The sequence below is a fragment of the Anguilla rostrata genome, chromosome 3 (assembly GCF_018555375.3).
Source record: "Anguilla rostrata isolate EN2019 chromosome 3, ASM1855537v3, whole genome shotgun sequence".
Taxonomy (NCBI): Eukaryota; Metazoa; Chordata; class Actinopteri; order Anguilliformes; family Anguillidae; genus Anguilla; species Anguilla rostrata.
The window spans coordinates 13,168,330-13,184,801 of NC_057935.1; the positions used below are offsets into that span (position 1 = coordinate 13,168,330).

The window sequence follows — 16,472 nt, forward strand, 5'->3', positions numbered from 1 at the left end:
ATAGATTACATGCTAACATTTTCAAATCATCAATCTGATTTGTCCGAGCTGTCAGTGTAACTTCCTGTGTCCTGCGCCGAATCTTCTTCTGACTCCGCCCTTTGTTCAGCTGGCTGGGTTTTTTCACGGAGCGACTCTCAAAACAGGTTTGTGAAATTTTCGCTGAAAGAGGATGTGTGCCGATTGTTGCTTGTATTGTATTTATGTGACATTGAACTCTAAATAATACACAAACCTTTGGGTGCGTGAAAACACGCACGGTGTGGGTGGGTCGCGTGTGATGTGCAAGGCCTCGGTTTAACAGGAGTATCCTTGCGGTTAGGCTCATGTTCAGGATGGATGGAATACCAATAACGTACTAACAGTACTCGGCATTTTACAAACTCCTGCTTGGAGCAAAGTGTTTATCTATCGAGCAACCGTATTTTCTGGCACTGAAAGCGGTCTTTAGCTGTCTAGCTATGGTACCGCACATGCACGGATGCACGTCCGTGAGTCTGTCCGCTATCCGTCGCCCACTGCACCTTCGTGGGAAGGGGGCTCTCATTGCAGCATCACTTTCTGTTATGCGTTAAAATGCACCCATGGAATTTATAGAGCGACATGGTATGTTCTTATGAAAGAATTCTGTTTTTAAAATGCTTTATATTTGCTTTTTTACATAAGCCAAAAATAAGCCATAGTCTGTTTCTCAAAATATGTTAAAGGAAATATTGACTGTGCAGTGCCAGTCAATGGAAAATATCGGCCAAAAAAATCTAAAGTAAAAACGCGATCATATTTCTTTGTGCTCAAATTTAATTGTAGATAATCTGTTCCGACGAGATAAATAAAAGCAATGCAAAACCATTAATGAGTCGAAACAATGACATCTCAAATTTAGGTGTTGAATTTTCTTTTCCTAGTTGCATTAGAAAGTGGAAAATGACCCCTGTCCCTAGTTTCCATGAATTATCGTTGTGTGTCGAAACCCTCTAATCTATTGCCCTCCTTTGTTCAACTGATAGAACTCAACGCGATATGAATTCCATAATCCACTTATTCATATCTTTAAAATCCTCAATCGAGTATCCCTCCAATTCATCTTTTTCTGAGTGTTAAGATATTGAATGACTCAAGTCTTTCTTGGTAACTTTTAAGCGTGATATTTGGATTCACCCTTTTCTTTATCTTTCTGAGTTTCTTTGCCCTAAGAAAGTGGTCCCCACAACTGGACGCAGGGCTGTAGATGAGGGTGTTGTGTAACATTCCTGTGGCCTGTTTGCAAAAGCATTAGTGCTACGCTTCCTGCCTTTGTGAGTGATTTTGTTTGGTAATCCTGCACCTCTGGAGAGACCTAGTGACTGAATGCCTACAAATTACTTAGCTTTAGCATTAGGCACAGTCAGACCTAGTTCCACGTATTTGATCCTTTGGATCCTGATATAATTTCAGAAATCTCCTGCATATCCAGGAAACATGATACCATAATACTAAATAAGAACTTTGAAAAAAGAAATACTGGTGAAAATTGATAGCTTGTTAAAAATGGTTTTATAAAATGATTCAGGGCCAGTGTGGCAATAATATTGGCATTCTGCTGGCAGACAGATTAGGATTTGTGTGGTATGGTTTTGTATGTATTCACATATACGGTACACCCAAATAATTTGAGTGCTTGTCCATTTGTAACCCTAGTAAATATTTGCACATAAGTGTGAATATGGAGCTGAACGGAAATCTGAATGTTGTATCTGAAAGGCTGTAAAGAGCATAGTTGGTCTGTGTAACAAACCCAAAGTCTGTTTCTCTTCATTGTAGACGATGGCTGTTCCGCCTGTATATGCCGACCTTGGCAAGCCAGCTAAAGATGTCTTCACCAAGGGTTATGGTAATAATTATATTCCTTTTAGGATTATTATTTGCTTATTTTCTGTATTAGAAATGACTAGTATAGCTTCCAGACTTGTAAGGTGTAAGGTTGAGGCTATTTTTCCCCCACCTCTCTCAGTCCTTCATACTGGCCTGCTCATTAGCAGAAGCTATTTGTCCATTTAGAAACCAGTTTATTTTTGTTGCCAGTGAAACACAGAAAGGCATTTGTGCATAATTGCAGTCAGACTAAATGGCTAAAATACACGTAAAATGTATGTCTGGTGCGAGGAGCCTTTCGTGGTAAATAATTAATTCTTTAGAAAGGCTGAGCTAAGCAAAGCAGTGTCAGTTAGATTAAATTCAAGTCTGTACAATTGCGAATTATCACTGCCGGACTCGCCTGAGATGTAAATGAGAATGTGCAGTTTTCTGTTTTTAAACACTTTAGGTTGCCTGTTTATTTCTTTTACTTATTTTTTAATTATGTTCCCTTTTGTTGTGTCACAGGGTTTGGCCTTATCAAGCTGGATTTGAAAACCAAGGCAGAGAATGGCCTGGTGAGTTTTGTGCGGACAGAGTAAGGTTTTGAATATATTAATATTTCCTTTAAAAATGAATAGAATGTGGGAGCCTGTCAGTTGGGTCCACACAACTAAATAATTACTCTTCACACTATTTATGTTTCATTAAACTTTCAGTTGTCAGAGTGCTTTGCCACAGGGCACAATTAAAAAGAAATTCATGTTTAAAATAAATTTTTATAATCTTGAAAGGAAAAATGAGAAGACAACAGTTAAAGAATTCAGTAGTTTAGTCTCGTCTATGCTGGGAGCGTCTGACATAAGGTTAATTGTGTGACTCATTGCATGGGCCAATAGGATGACACACAGGTAATATTGGGAGTGGCATGCAGGTGATTTTAGTTATGTTTGTATGTTGAATTCAGGAGTTCACTAGCTCTGGATCAGCCAACACAGAGACCAGCAAAGTGACAGGAGCTCTGCAGACAAAGTACAAGTGGGCAGAGCACGGGCTGACCTTTAATGAGAAGTGGAACACAGACAATACCCTGAGCACAGAGATCACGCTGGAAGATCAGGTAACATCACACTTTGCACGCTCACACATAGGCATACACACACACACACACACACACACACACAAAGTACACTCTGCAATCTCATACGTGCACTGTCTCAATGCACTCACAAATGCTCTGCTTGCCCTTTTAGCTGGTTAAAGGACTGAAACTGACCATTGACTCTTCCTTCTCGCCAATCACAGGGTAAGTTACAAGCTGTGTTAGCAGGCTGCGCTCTGTAGGTCAGAGGTGGGCAATTCCAGCCCTGGTAGGCTGGTGTGTATGAAGGTTTTTGTTTCCACCATTTACCCTAGCTAAATGAGCTAGTTGGCTGTACACACTAACACTGGTTAACTCGTAGATGACATCACAGCAAAACGTTTCATATAGAGCCACAGTGTCTTCAGCTGTCATTCATGTGCTTATCAAGAAATGAGAAATGTGGCTAAAATGTCAGATGCCACCAATGTTAAGTAATGAAGTACAGAAGTTTGCATGAAAACCAGAAAAAGATTTGGCCCTCGTTGCCCACCTCTGCTGTAGGTTCTCCATTTTATTTCTTCCCAATTCAGAGTGCCCGTATGTACTTCCTGTACCATTGTTGCATTTCCCTTCCCTTAATCAACCAGAATTCACACAAACACTGTCCTAAGAAGCCAGCTGTAGGTTGCACTGTAGTCCACCAGATGAGATGTGCAGTTATTTCTTGGGAGGGACTGCACACGTTGCTACATGTAACTTACAGCTGCAGGCGCTTAATCGACCAGAGGAGGCGCTCTTGTGCACTGAGACGAGAGAAATCTCTGTGGACAGATCTAACAAAATCACTGCTTCCCCAGCAAGAAGAGCGGCAAGATGCTGGCCGGTTACAGCCGAGAGCAGCTCAACGTCGGCTGCGACGTTCACTACGACATCAACGGCATCGCCGTGCACGGCGCGGCGGTCGTCGGGTTCGAGGGGTGGCTGGCCGGGTACCAGATGACCTTCGAAGCCGGGAAAAACAGAATCACTCAGAGCAACTTTGCTGTGGGCTACAGGACAGATGAGTTTCAGCTGCACACCAGTGTGTAAGTTCAGCTGTCATATCCAATCTAAAGTAAAATTACAAATTTGTCAGGAGTGTTTTATGTGCACAGTTTTAAGAAAGCTTCAGTGAAGTTTATTCAGACATGATCATTTCAAATGCAGTAACCTGATATGAGTTAGATATTTATGTTTCAGATGTACTTTTTAATTGAGTGCATATTAGACATTCGTTCTAAAGTTGTTTGTGGTTTTTGGGTTTACTGACGTGGATATATCCTTCTCTTTCTCTCACGCATGCTCTCTCTCTCAACCTTATCTCTTTTTCTCAAATAAACGTGCATGCACACAAACACTCTCTTCTGAAGTACTATCCCATGATGCTCTGTTGGGATTTCTTTCAGGAACGATGGTACAGAGTTTGGAGGCTCCATCTACCAGAAAGTGAACGATAAGCTGGAGACAGGAGTCAACCTGGCCTGGACGGCAGGGAACAGCAACACGCGATTCGGCATCGCGGCCAAATACCACGTTGACGCTGACGCCTCCTTCTCGGTATGTGCAGTTGGTGATATTAAAGCTTTTGATCCGTTTATTGGTTTTTGGTTTTCCAGAATATTCCTGGAATTTTAGCATAGATATTCCAAACATACATCTATATTTCTGTAAGTCACAAGAATCATTGAAGGAACTTTATTCAAATTTAGTTATTTACAACAAAATTAATTGTAACTTTTTTTTATGTGGCATGTTGGAATTTTCTGTGGCTGTGACATAACTTGTTTGGAACAGTATAGGCATTCTAAGCCTGTGTAAGGACAATTCCCATAATAACATCATCTCCTGACCACACTGGAATCCAGTCAGTCAGTTTGGGATAGTGAGAGTTCCTCAATTATTTTGAAATGTTTTGTGTAAGCAGGTTGGGCTGTTAATTTCAACCTCAGGAGCAGAACAAGGGTTTTATTCAGTTTCAGTGCTCTGTATTCGCTTATTTCTGCATATTCCCTTAGCTGATCAGGATCATAGCTTCCAGTTCAGTGTACAAATGCAGATGTGCTGAGCCTATCAAAAGACCACATGTGCACCTAAATGTGACCAGCCAGTGCGGTTACTGTGCTTTGTAGTCCTGCTGTTCTAATCAGTCCTTTATCTCTTCAGGCCAAAGTCAACAATTCTAGCCTGGTGGGCCTGGGCTACACTCAAGCTCTGAAACCTGGTAAGTGATGGGCAGGTGCAATGCCTCAACCAGCGCGTGCTTCCACAAACGCATTCAAGCACATTGACAGCAATGTATAGTACTGAGTCGAACGCAAAGTGGAATCTCAACCCCCTGGTTTTCCCACAGGAGTCAAGCTGAGTCTCTCTGCTCTTCTGGATGGGAGGAACATTGCCTCTGGGGGCCACAAGCTGGGGCTGGGGCTGGAGTTTGAGGCTTAGGAAGATGGAGCAACACAATCCTGACTTAAATAATTAATTCAGTAACCATGCAGCCTCATGTTTCCCTTGTATGTTCACCACCGGGGATGCAGGTGTTGTCTTGTCAAAAGTATGTGAAAGGATCTGCCAGTGTACAACTGAAAAAAAGAACACTAATTTGCTCTGGGAATTTGGCCCTAAGTATGAGTCATTTTTGGAGACAGGAAAAAGTACTTGGCAGGTGATGATCAGACTTATGTAAAGTAGTGTAACCGTAGTTCGTAGAAAGTGTTTTGAAATTGTGAAAATCCAATGTCATTCCTATCCAATTTGAACACCGTTTTATTTATTTTTGTACTGTAAGTAATGAAGAGGCTTAGACAAAAGGTATTCCTCCCATGTGAATACTTACTGCACACTGTCCAGTAGGTGGAGCTGTTTCTTCTGCACAACACACCAGGGATGTTGGGCCTGAATTGTAATAATGCTCCTTTCCCATGATTGATACACAGAGGTAGAGAGACACTGCTGACATTTCTGTCATTCTTCCATCATGCCTTGACTTTCTAGAGGTGATGTCACTTAAGTAACTTTTCAGCAATAGCAGTTTTACCCAAGTGATTTGCTGGCTGTCAGATTTGTTTTGTTATGTTCCTTCTTTGCTTGTTAATTAACACTAACAACAATTAGTGTTTGTTAGCTGGTTGCTAGGATTGCCAGGCAACAACGTTTGACAGTTGGAAACTAACAAGAGCCTTAAAGGCATTATGAGTGAACGACAGAGGTGCCTGCAGGCTGGCTTCAGGTGGTTGGGTATTAGATCAGGTCTTTCTGCAGCTGCTGTTCTCAAAGACACTAAACCCCTTTTGGTTCATTAAGGCATTTGAGTGTATTGTTTTGCGTCTTGTCTTCAATTACATGTGGCTAGATATCTTACACACAAACACCCCCCCCCCCCATTATCAATGAGGAATGGGGGCCAGACCTCTGTCAGGTTTGTGGAACAGCAATAAAATGCTCAGTTTTATGCTCTGCACACATTTCTGCCTTCTTCAAGCTTATGCACTGGGCAAAGTGGGGACATTCAGTGGGATATTTAGACTGTTGTCCATACAGAACACACAAACGCACGGTGTATCTGATTAGTTCTTTTACTTGGGGAAGTGAAATAAATGATGGGGCTGTGTGTGTTCAGTTAATTTGGGTTCATTTGGTTTGGTTTTGTATGGGCATGTGGGTGTATGAGAAGGGGTTTAGGCAGAAGGGTTGGAGCAGGAGCAGGGGTAGTGGGGGAAAGGGGCACTGGAAGGGACTTAGACAGACGCTGCAGATGAGATGTGTGATGTTTTGTCATGTGACGTTGCTTTTTTTATTATTATGGAATATGAATATGGAATAAGGGAGTCAGGGTGTTAGGCTGTAAAGGATAAGAGGTAAAGCTAAAGGGAATTAATGGATTATAAGGGTGTAAGGAGGTTAGATTAAAGGTATAAGGGGAAAATAGTGTGAGACATAATGATATTCAGGGTAAGGGTGTAAAGGTTTAAGATTTAGAGTGTAAACTGTAAGGGCATATGTCCACTAGGTGGTGCTGAGTGCCTATAAGAGAGCCAATAGATGGGCATCTATAGAGTGGGTTCCTGTACGTGATCCCTTCCCTTTCATACATATTCTTTCATACTTATCAGACTTGAATTAAACAAATATTTTAAATACTTGAACCCTTTAGACATCATTAAAATCCCTACAGATTACTGACAAATGTAAAATAAACACATATTAGCACTAATATTCCAAACAAAAAATTATATTTCATATGCATGTACAGTGAGCTCCATGATGTTTGGGACAAAGACATTTTTTTCTTGATTTGGCTCTGTACTCCACATTTTTAGATTCTTAATCAAATAATTCACATGTGGCTACAGTGTAGAAATTACAGCACTTTTTATACATAGCCCCCCTCAAATTTCAGGGCACCATAATGTTCAGGACAAATGGCTTCACAGGTGTTTCAGATTGTTGCTGTGTGTATTTGATGGTTGGCAGTATGTCCATCCGTCAGTCCATTATCTATACCTGCTTATTCTTGGTCTGCATCGCGGGAGGTGCTGGAGCCTATCCCAGCATGCATAGGGCGAGAGACGAGAGCACACCCTGGACAGTTCACCAGTCCATCGCAGGGCACACACATTCACTCACACATTCATATCTTGGGGCAATTTCTCTCCAGTTAACCTTACCTTAATTTTCAAGAGGGGTTGGGCACAAAAATGCAATGACTCAATAAAGGCATCAGGCATCTAATTGGTCATCACTTTGATAATGACCAATCATTCAATTTTTTTTTTTTTGCATTACAGTCACGTGTTCTGTAAGTATTGCATAGTGACTTACTATGTAGTGACAGCTCATGCATGAAAACCAGTTCTGTCCCATGTGTCATGCATCTGCAGTTTGTCGGAAATGCGCTTCTACTTTTTTCGTCAGTGCCAGAAGCCCTCACAAATTCAAAATAGAAATTGCTTGAATTGTATTTGTCACTGAGCATTTAACCGTAAGCAAAGCTCTCAGGCGCAATATCCCAGAATGCCTTCTCACTTTCAGCCACAGCTTAAGTGGTAGGTATTACATCACATTTGTTAGGAAAACACAAGCAAAGATCTAAATGGTTACTGTCACCAGAGGCCATAAAACGAATGATGAAATGTCAAGTGAATAGTGACTTAAATGGAGCAGGGCGTTCATTCATTTCCAGAAGAGGTTTCTGCCATGTTGCTCAGGAACTGACATTATTCTATGTTTTGACATTACAGTCACCTGTACGGTAAGTATCGCCGAGTGACTTACTGCAAATTGACGGCTCATGCATGAAAGCCATTTGTGTCCCATGTGCGATGTAGCTTCAGTGTGTTGTAAATACATTTCTACCTTTTTTGTGATGTGTAATCAAAAGCTGAAATGATTTGTTTGTCTGCCAGGTTTAAAGATTCCCACATAAGGACAAATATGATTATCAGAAACTTCAATTCTGTTATTAATTAAATTTACAGTTGATGAAGCTAATATCTGGGAGTATAACAAAAACAGTTTGCTGTGCCTTTTCAAACAGCAAATAAAAATGAATCCTTCACATTTCTCTGATTATTTTGAGAAACATAATTATCTATCTTTAAATTTCTCGGGCTTCTCAGACATAATTGGAGCGACACCGAAGAACTGTTAAACTAATCACTGTCGATGTCCTTACAACCTTCCTGGAATTATCTTAGTGCGCCATGTGTTTATTTAGAACATATACACTTACTCCTGAAACATGCCTGGGTGTTTACGTGTTGGCGGCAACTCTGAAAGCCGACCCTAGAGCTCACTTATTTTAAACCCAAATGGCCGTCGTCTTCCTCATGTCCCTGCCACTGTGCAGACAGGTGAACAGTCTTCTCTTTTTGATCTCATTTTGATATGAAAGTGGATTTGATGAAGGAAAAAAAAAAAACGATATTCCCAGTAAACCCCGTGCCCACCCCAACTCCCTCCGCCACTAGCTCACACAGACGTGAGGCTTTTTGGGGCAGATCTGTATCCAAGAGTGGGGATTTTTGAAGTGTGGCTCAGCTTTGGAGGTGTACGGTGGTATGTGACTCAGGAATGGATGTAGAGGTGTCTAATTTTAACCCTTTTGGATCACTGACTGACTTCTAAGCGAAGCGTATGCTTGGGCACACTGTCTAAAAAGAGCTTCGCAACAAGACACCAGGGGTCACACAACCCCAAAATAAACAAGCGCCTTGGATTTTACCCCTATCTTCTAGCTAGCTGGGAAAATTATGTCACGTCCATAAAGTTTTAAAACTATTTTTGCAAAAGCTCCTTGTCCCCTTTCAAATCAAGTCATTTATGTTAAAATCATCGCAAATATGCTCTCCCAGTCAGTAACAGGAGCCCTCACAAGTCCAAAATGGAAGTTACTGAACTCAATTTGTCACTGAACATTTAGCCGTAAGCAAAGCTCCCGACAAGTCTTTCGTAATATCCCAGAACGCTTTCTCACTTGCAGCTGCGACAAATGCAGTATCCATTGCACACAATTTGTTAGAAGAACACCTCAGACATCCAAGTGATTACTGTCATTAGAGGCCATTAAACAGCTGATGAAATGTCAAGTGAATAAAAACTTGCATGGAGGAGGAAATTCATTAATTTCTAGGTGAGGTTTCTGCCATGTTTCTCAGGCACCAGTGCCTGTCTCCGCTTGGTCAGGGGGCCAGGTGTAAATGTGCTGTAATGTTGAATGCAGGAGTGATAAGATGAAATAGGAGAACAAGAAAACTCTTTTTTCTAAGAATAGCCATATCATTGATCTGAACAATTTAAATTACAATTTTCAAAACATTGTACACTTTACTGTAATCAAGAGTGAAAGCGTTATGAACAAAATCATTAATATGGTGTTTAGATAAACAGATGTTGCTGATTTTTATTCTGAGACTTTGTTTTAGTTCATCAGCACTATCGCTCAAAGGGCCATGCAAAAATAGCCTTTAATGTATGGAGGTTCTGGTGTTCTAAACACGCCAAGTGGGAGGAGGGAGATATATAGGGCAACCAATCAGGAACCAAATTTAACTGTCACCATGGTGGCTTTTCTGAGGATTTAAATGATGTTGGATCAATTACAGTTATTTAGTCAAAGTTATTTAAGTTATCAGTTATTTAATCACCATCATTAGAGAAAATCTATTTGACTGAAATCTATTCAATTAACAAACCTGGCTCCAGCTCCGTTCTTAAGAAATGAGGGCAAGTAGTATAGAGTATTAAGTATGTTGGGGCAGCAAAACAGTCATTAGCTAGTATGGTCGCTCAAAAATTGTTGCCGGCATTTGAAATACTTGGTGTTCGGTGAAAACTGAGCCTGTAAGCCCGTTTCATATTTTTTCTGTCTTCCTGTATTTTACTCTTCCTGTATTTTAGCACTATACATAAAAAAAATCAAATAACCATAGTTATTTATAAACAAATCATTTTCATTATGTCACAGATCACATTTTAAAAAGACATCACTGAAGAAGACAAAGAACAAGAAGAAGAATAAGAAAAAAGGAAACCAATCTTTTTTTAATTTACTTCAAGTACATCACAGCGTCAACCTCATACTGTACAAAGACATCACACTTAAGAGAGGCTTAACAGAGCCATACGCACAGTTAAGAAAACGGAATTCAGAAAAGTCCATTTCCAGTCTGGGAAATTGCTCAGCGAACTGGGCCGTACATGTATTCAGCACTTGGGGCTTGCATGCCAGTGAACTGCTGCATCTTTTTGGTGGCAGTTTTGTACATCTCTTGGAGCCACTCTGCTTTGAAGCTTTGCTGTCTATTTCAGTGTTTAAATCCAGAAATACATTCCAGAGGTATCTGTTGCTGAAATCCTGCCCAGCACTTTGAGAGTGTTGGCGATGTGCGGATCACCGTGAGAACTAGAAGGCTTCTTCCATGCTAGGTCACCAGTCTGTGGGTGAGAGTGAGGACTCCACACAGCGTGGGGGGCAGAATGGATCCTCGTCCTGGGGGGGGGATCAGTGTCTTTGCGGCAGAGCACTCACAAGCTTAAGGCAGAGCCGTAAGGGATCTTCCCTTAAAACTGTTTCTCATTCTTCATGGTTTCTAAGGTTGCCAGTTCAGACAAAATAAACCCATCGATAGTGTTTTCCATTTGAATAATGCTGTGGCACCACAGAACCTTTTAATAATAATAATAATAATAATAATAATAATAATAATATTTTGTGAGATGCATGTATAATTTATGGCATTAAATGCTAATGATCATTGATCATTTTTTAAAGATTTGCATAATTACAATGAACTAATCACAGCCAGTAAATAGTGACTTCATTATATTATTTGATTTAAAAAGGAAGGTACACTAGAAGTATTTTAGAGAAAAAACAAAACAAAATAAGACTTTTCAGATAGATGACGCAAATAGTAAACAATAGTATTAATACAAATAGGAATAGGACTGGGGATAGTAATGACTGTGTAAGACAAAATAATTTTTGATTGCAGGTATTTTCATGATAATGACTAAATGGATGGTACTTTATGGCTGAGAAGTATGTGAGAAATAGTTTAATTGTGAAAAGTGAAACAGTAAAAGTAAAAGTAAGCCCCAGACCTCCACAGCTCTGTCTATAATTAGACAATGCACAGTACATTTTATAAACGCAATACAATTGCACACAATAGATATATACACCTTAAGGTATTTTGGTGATGTAATTTAAGGTATTTACGATGACAAGAACAGCATTTTCAAAGTAAAACATCATTTGAGTGACATGTGACGACTGACATAGAATCTCTGGCTGTAAAAATACCAGCTAGGTGTGGAACACCACAGAGAGGAGCTTCCTAGGCCAGCAGCTGTCTGTGCATCTCACACGTTTCTACTGTGGCTCTGTCTCGCAAGAGCATGGGCTAGGTAACTCTTACATGTGTCGCTAAAAGTACAACCCTCCACAAGCTACAAGCCCACCACATTGTCGCACAACACTGTGGGCGACATGTCAGACAGAGCCCGTCACAAAAGTAAAGACTGACAGGTTCACATGGAAACCAAACGCCTGTTAAGTTCCCCGCCTACCGGTGCTCTCTGACCACATCGTCAGTAATGAAGAACCTCGGCCAACACTGCACTACCGTCGCAACTGCCATAAGCAATACAGCGCCCTCTGCCCAGAGCACACGATATGGGTCTGTCACAGAAAAAAGCCAACGAGTGGCAGGCAGGAAGAAAGGAATGAAGGAAAGATCTCCCATTCTGTCCCTCCTCAGACCCGCAGGTCGTCCTCTCTACTCCTGTTGTTGCTGCGCCTGCTGGATCGGCTGTACCTCCTCGTCTTCTCCGCCGGAGACCCGGGGACGGAGCCAGGAGCGGAGCCAGCGGCAGAGTCCTCGCCGGAGCCCCCGGTCGAACCCGAGTCCCTGGCGGGCCTGGAGTTGCAAACCTCCTCGGTCCTGTCGCCCCGCTCCACGGCAAAGTTGTCGCGGTTCTGCTTGTACGCGGACTTGGTGCTGTACGGGTTGATCGGGACTTCGGACTCCCCCAGGGCAGGCATGTCGTGCGGGAACGGGCCGGTGGGGTGCTGGGTGAAGAAGTTGTAGCCGGGCGCGTAGGGCACCGCGGCCTCGCTGGGCGGCTTGAAGCCCTCCTCGTAGGCCAGCTTCGAGCGCCTGTACTGGATGCCCTGCTGGCACCTCTTGAAGCCCAGGTGGTACATCTCGATGAGGTTGAGCAGCAGCGAGACGCAGGCCACCGTCAGCATGAAGATGATGAAGATGGTCTTCTCCGTGGGCCGCGAGATGTAGCAGTTGACCATGTTGGGGCAAGGCCAGCGGTCGCAGGTGTAGAGCGGCTTCAGCTGGAAGCCGTAGAGGAAGTACTGGCCCACGATGAAGGCCACCTCGAACAGGGTCTTGAAGATGATGTTGAAGACGTAGGTGCGCAGCAGCACCCCCTGCAGGCGGATCTGGCCCTGGTCGTCCCGGACCGACGGCTTCTTGGGCTTGCCGTTGGGCAGCAGCGGGTGGGCGTGGCCGTTCCCATGCTGAGCCTGCTCCTTCTCCTTCTGCTTCGCCTTCTCCTCCATGCGCACGAGGTGGAGGATGTGGCCGAGGTAGATCAGCGTGGGCGTGGAGACGAAGATGATCTGCAGCACCCAGAAGCGAATGTGCGAGATGGGGAAGGTCTTGTCGTAGCACACGTTCTGGCAACCGGGCTGCTTGGTGTCGCAGGTGAAGCCGGACATCTCGTCGCCCCACACCTTCTCCGCAGCCGCGCCCAGAATCATGATGCGAAAAATGAAGAGGACTGTCAGCCAGACCTTCCCCACCACTGTCGAGTGCTCCTGGGCCTTTTCCAGAAGCTTCGCCAGCAAGTTCCAGTCGGCCATCGTTCCTGCTCAGCACTGTTTCTGTGTTCGTCCCTATGGGGAGACACAGTTCATTTAATAGCCCAGAAAATAAACAATGAAAATACCAACGGCAGACTTTTTGCTCCATAAAACAATCTTAAGTTAAATTAAGTAACAAACTTATATCCCCAAACTTATATATATAATCATGTTTCAATGATATTCATAAATATATATTTTAAGTGTCACCCACCCATCTTACATGTAGGTCAGATATGCCTGAGGCGTTACCACTGACCCACTATGACTGTCAGCTGTACATACCTGAGCTAACCTCACAGGTCAGATTTGAGCCTGAGTGCATCAGGTGAAGGGCATGTGTGTATTTTCTCTCTCTCTCTGTCTCTCTCTGTCTCTCTCTCTCTCTTCCTCTCTTTCTCTCTCATAACCACGAGTACAGTACACATTACAGGATGCAGGATGCCTGGATGTTGGTAGTCTATAAGAGACATCGCTCTGCATAGCATATATGATAATTTGACAATGGGACACTGAACTCTATCATGTATTTCTATTCATGTTTAGTGTATTTCTAATCTTTGGTGTGATTATTGGACTGTGATATCCCCTCTTATGTACATATTTTGGGCTTCATATAGTTCCATCTATTGTATTCTATTGTATATTGTGTGCATTTACCAATTATACACCTGTGGAATGTATTAGGTGTGGCTTATATATGTTGTGTGCCATCTATTGTTTTTATAGCCTTGATGAAGACCTAGTGTCAATACACGTTGGTCTGTTTCATTGTCTTGTTCTAGCCCATTTGTTTTTATCCATTTTTTCACTAGGTGACAGAGTGCCTTGGCCCTTTTCCTTAATACTGCACTTTTTTATAGGTCAATTCACTTTCCCAAGGCGACTGTTGTTCAATATTGTAAGATCGTGCAATTGTATTGTATTTTGCTACTATGTATTGTGCACCCACATAACTACCGCATGTAAGTGCAGTGTTTCATTTCACTGGTGTGAATGTCAGTGGAATCATTACATTATGTTTCAATCACTTTGTAAATGCTCTTATCGAGTGATAAAAATAAACACTGGAAATGTGTGGCATAAAATACACGAAATCCTGGTAGGTTATTCAATTCCCTGACACCCTTTTGTGTGCAGACTTCATCACCTGTGACTCCTGCACATGAAAATGGACTGTGACAGTATGAATTATTATTATTATTATCATTATTATTATTATTATTATTAGCTAAATAAATTTTGTCTGCAATTCCTGGAATTAATTAAATTATTAATAATAATAATAATAATAATAATAATAATAATATAAACTCAGATCAGTAAACAGGCAGTTGGTTCTCACCCAACCTTCCTGTCCCCTCTGCACTCAGTAAAGGGGGGGTTAATGACGAAAGGGAGAGACCCACCTGATCGCTGATCTCATCTCCAGTGCCAGGACTCCACTCACAGAGGGCCTGGAACCCTCAGATTTCCCCCAAACAGCCTCTCTCCTCTGCAACAAATTAAACTTTTCAGTTGCCGATTTGTTTGTTCTTTTAAAACCTTCTGTCTGTCCAGAAACAGCCTGAAGGTCCAGTGAGGCTGCAGAGACTTGTTGGGGAGACTTGTGTTGACACCCGTCTCGCCCTGTTACCCTTTCCCCTCTCCCCCTCCTAGTGCGGGAGTTAAATTTGGCTGCGGACGCACACTCTCATCGTCCAATGTGAGCTATGAAGACCGCTGCAGGCTGACTGAGTGGCAGCTGTTTCGTCCAATGGGGGCCCTTGGTCTTGCAGGGGGGAGTTAGGTTCTAAATATAAGCTCATGGAGGGGACGGTTTCTACTGTCACATAAAGGAATGGCTGGAGTTTGGGGGGGGGGGGGGTTAGTGACATGGAGAATGTCTGACTGGAAGTGGTAGTACTGCTTGGATGCAACTTGTAAAATCTGTCGATTACAGGCAGTGGGGCCCACGAACTGGGACTAGTGGCCTCCAGGTCTACTCTAAGACACAAAACTGCATCCTTACGCAGATGGTTTAAACTACATCATTAATCTAGATGACAGCTGCTATAAAGGTTGGGAAGCTGAGATTGTGACTCAGGCACTGGCCATTCAAATCCATGGAAGGGCACGGTCATTGTACCATTAAGCACAACACCCAATAAACTTTAGCAAATATACAGCTGTATGAAAATAAATTTTTAAAAAAACAGATAAGGGTCCATGTTAAACAAATAAGAAATATATTTAAAATTATTCGGCAAATAACCGGAGATTCCCTCTCGCAAGAGCTGTTTGTTCGATTGGTTAATTGGGACTGGGTTCCCGACTAATTTACCGGGAAAGCCAACCTCAATTCACTTAGGGCTGCCATTCATTACATTACATTACAGGCATTTAGCAGACGCTCTTATCCAGAGCGACTTACACAACTTTTACATAGCATTTTACATTGTATCCATTTATACAGCTGGATATATACTGAAGCAATTCCGGTTAAGTACCTTGCTCAAGGGTACAACGGCAGTGTCCTTACCCGGGAATCAAACCTGCGACCTTTCGGTTACAAGCCCAGTTCCTTACCCACTGTGCTACACTCCGTCCGTCTCCATTCCCAATGCTGATATTCAAAACTCAACAGCATGAAATGAAATCCAAGTCCCCTTATGCCAGACTGCCAAAATTAAAGTAGCATCTCATGGTCCTGTGACTGATTTAACTACCCAGAATGCCTTTTGTCCATCTTGGTGACATGGGCTACGGGAACCTTGTCCCCGTCTGAAAAAGGTGAATGACCCCAGTCCCCTCCCGTCCCCTCCTTGCCCCCCATGGTGCCCGGTCAGGGTGCAGCTGACTCACTGATGAGTATTTCGGGTGAAAAGAGGTCGTAGGGTCCGAATGACAGCTCGCTGATAACCTGGCTGTCTCTGATGCAGGGCAGTGTGGAGGAGGATAGCTGGCACCACTTCACACCTGTGGTCCCTGATGACAGCACCGCACAGGTGTCCTGGCAGCATTTTGGAGCCGGAGTAACCAGTAACAAACGGTTAATGCCAGCACCATGACGACAGCGGGATTTTTCATGGCAGACCTCTACGGTGTACAGTAGGTTTCATTTGAACATTGCCTGAGGGACTTTGTCACTGATGCAAC

At 42.7% G+C, this 16,472-nt stretch overlaps 2 protein-coding genes across 3 annotated transcripts; one reads left to right on the forward strand and one right to left on the reverse strand.

Annotated features, from left to right (window-relative positions):
• The first annotated feature begins 1 nt into the window (after nucleotide 1).
• LOC135250236 (voltage-dependent anion-selective channel protein 1-like) lies at nucleotides 2–6,404 on the forward strand. 2 transcript variants are annotated; one of them, XM_064326324.1, is made up of 9 exons: nucleotides 2–146; nucleotides 1,801–1,870; nucleotides 2,362–2,411; nucleotides 2,801–2,953; nucleotides 3,087–3,139; nucleotides 3,775–4,002; nucleotides 4,363–4,513; nucleotides 5,120–5,177; nucleotides 5,307–6,404. In XM_064326324.1, exons 2-9 carry the CDS (start codon nucleotides 1,804–1,806, stop codon nucleotides 5,396–5,398), a joined length of 852 nt encoding a protein of 283 aa, XP_064182394.1. In that variant the 5' UTR covers nucleotides 2–146; nucleotides 1,801–1,803; the 3' UTR covers nucleotides 5,399–6,404. The 2 variants fall into 2 exon arrangements, with proteins under 2 accessions (XP_064182394.1, XP_064182393.1); XM_064326323.1 differs by lacking the exon at nucleotides 2–146 and adding an exon at nucleotides 586–606.
• Nucleotides 6,405–10,469: 4,065 nt separating this feature from the next.
• Nucleotides 10,470–15,000, reverse strand: LOC135250234 (gap junction alpha-3 protein-like). The gene is made up of 2 exons (XM_064326321.1): nucleotides 14,744–15,000; nucleotides 10,470–13,367 (listed from the first exon to the last, which is right to left on the reverse strand). Exon 2 carries the CDS (start codon nucleotides 13,332–13,334, stop codon nucleotides 12,213–12,215), a length of 1,122 nt encoding a protein of 373 aa, XP_064182391.1. The 5' UTR covers nucleotides 13,335–13,367; nucleotides 14,744–15,000; the 3' UTR covers nucleotides 10,470–12,212.
• Nucleotides 15,001–16,472: the final 1,472 nt, after the last annotated feature.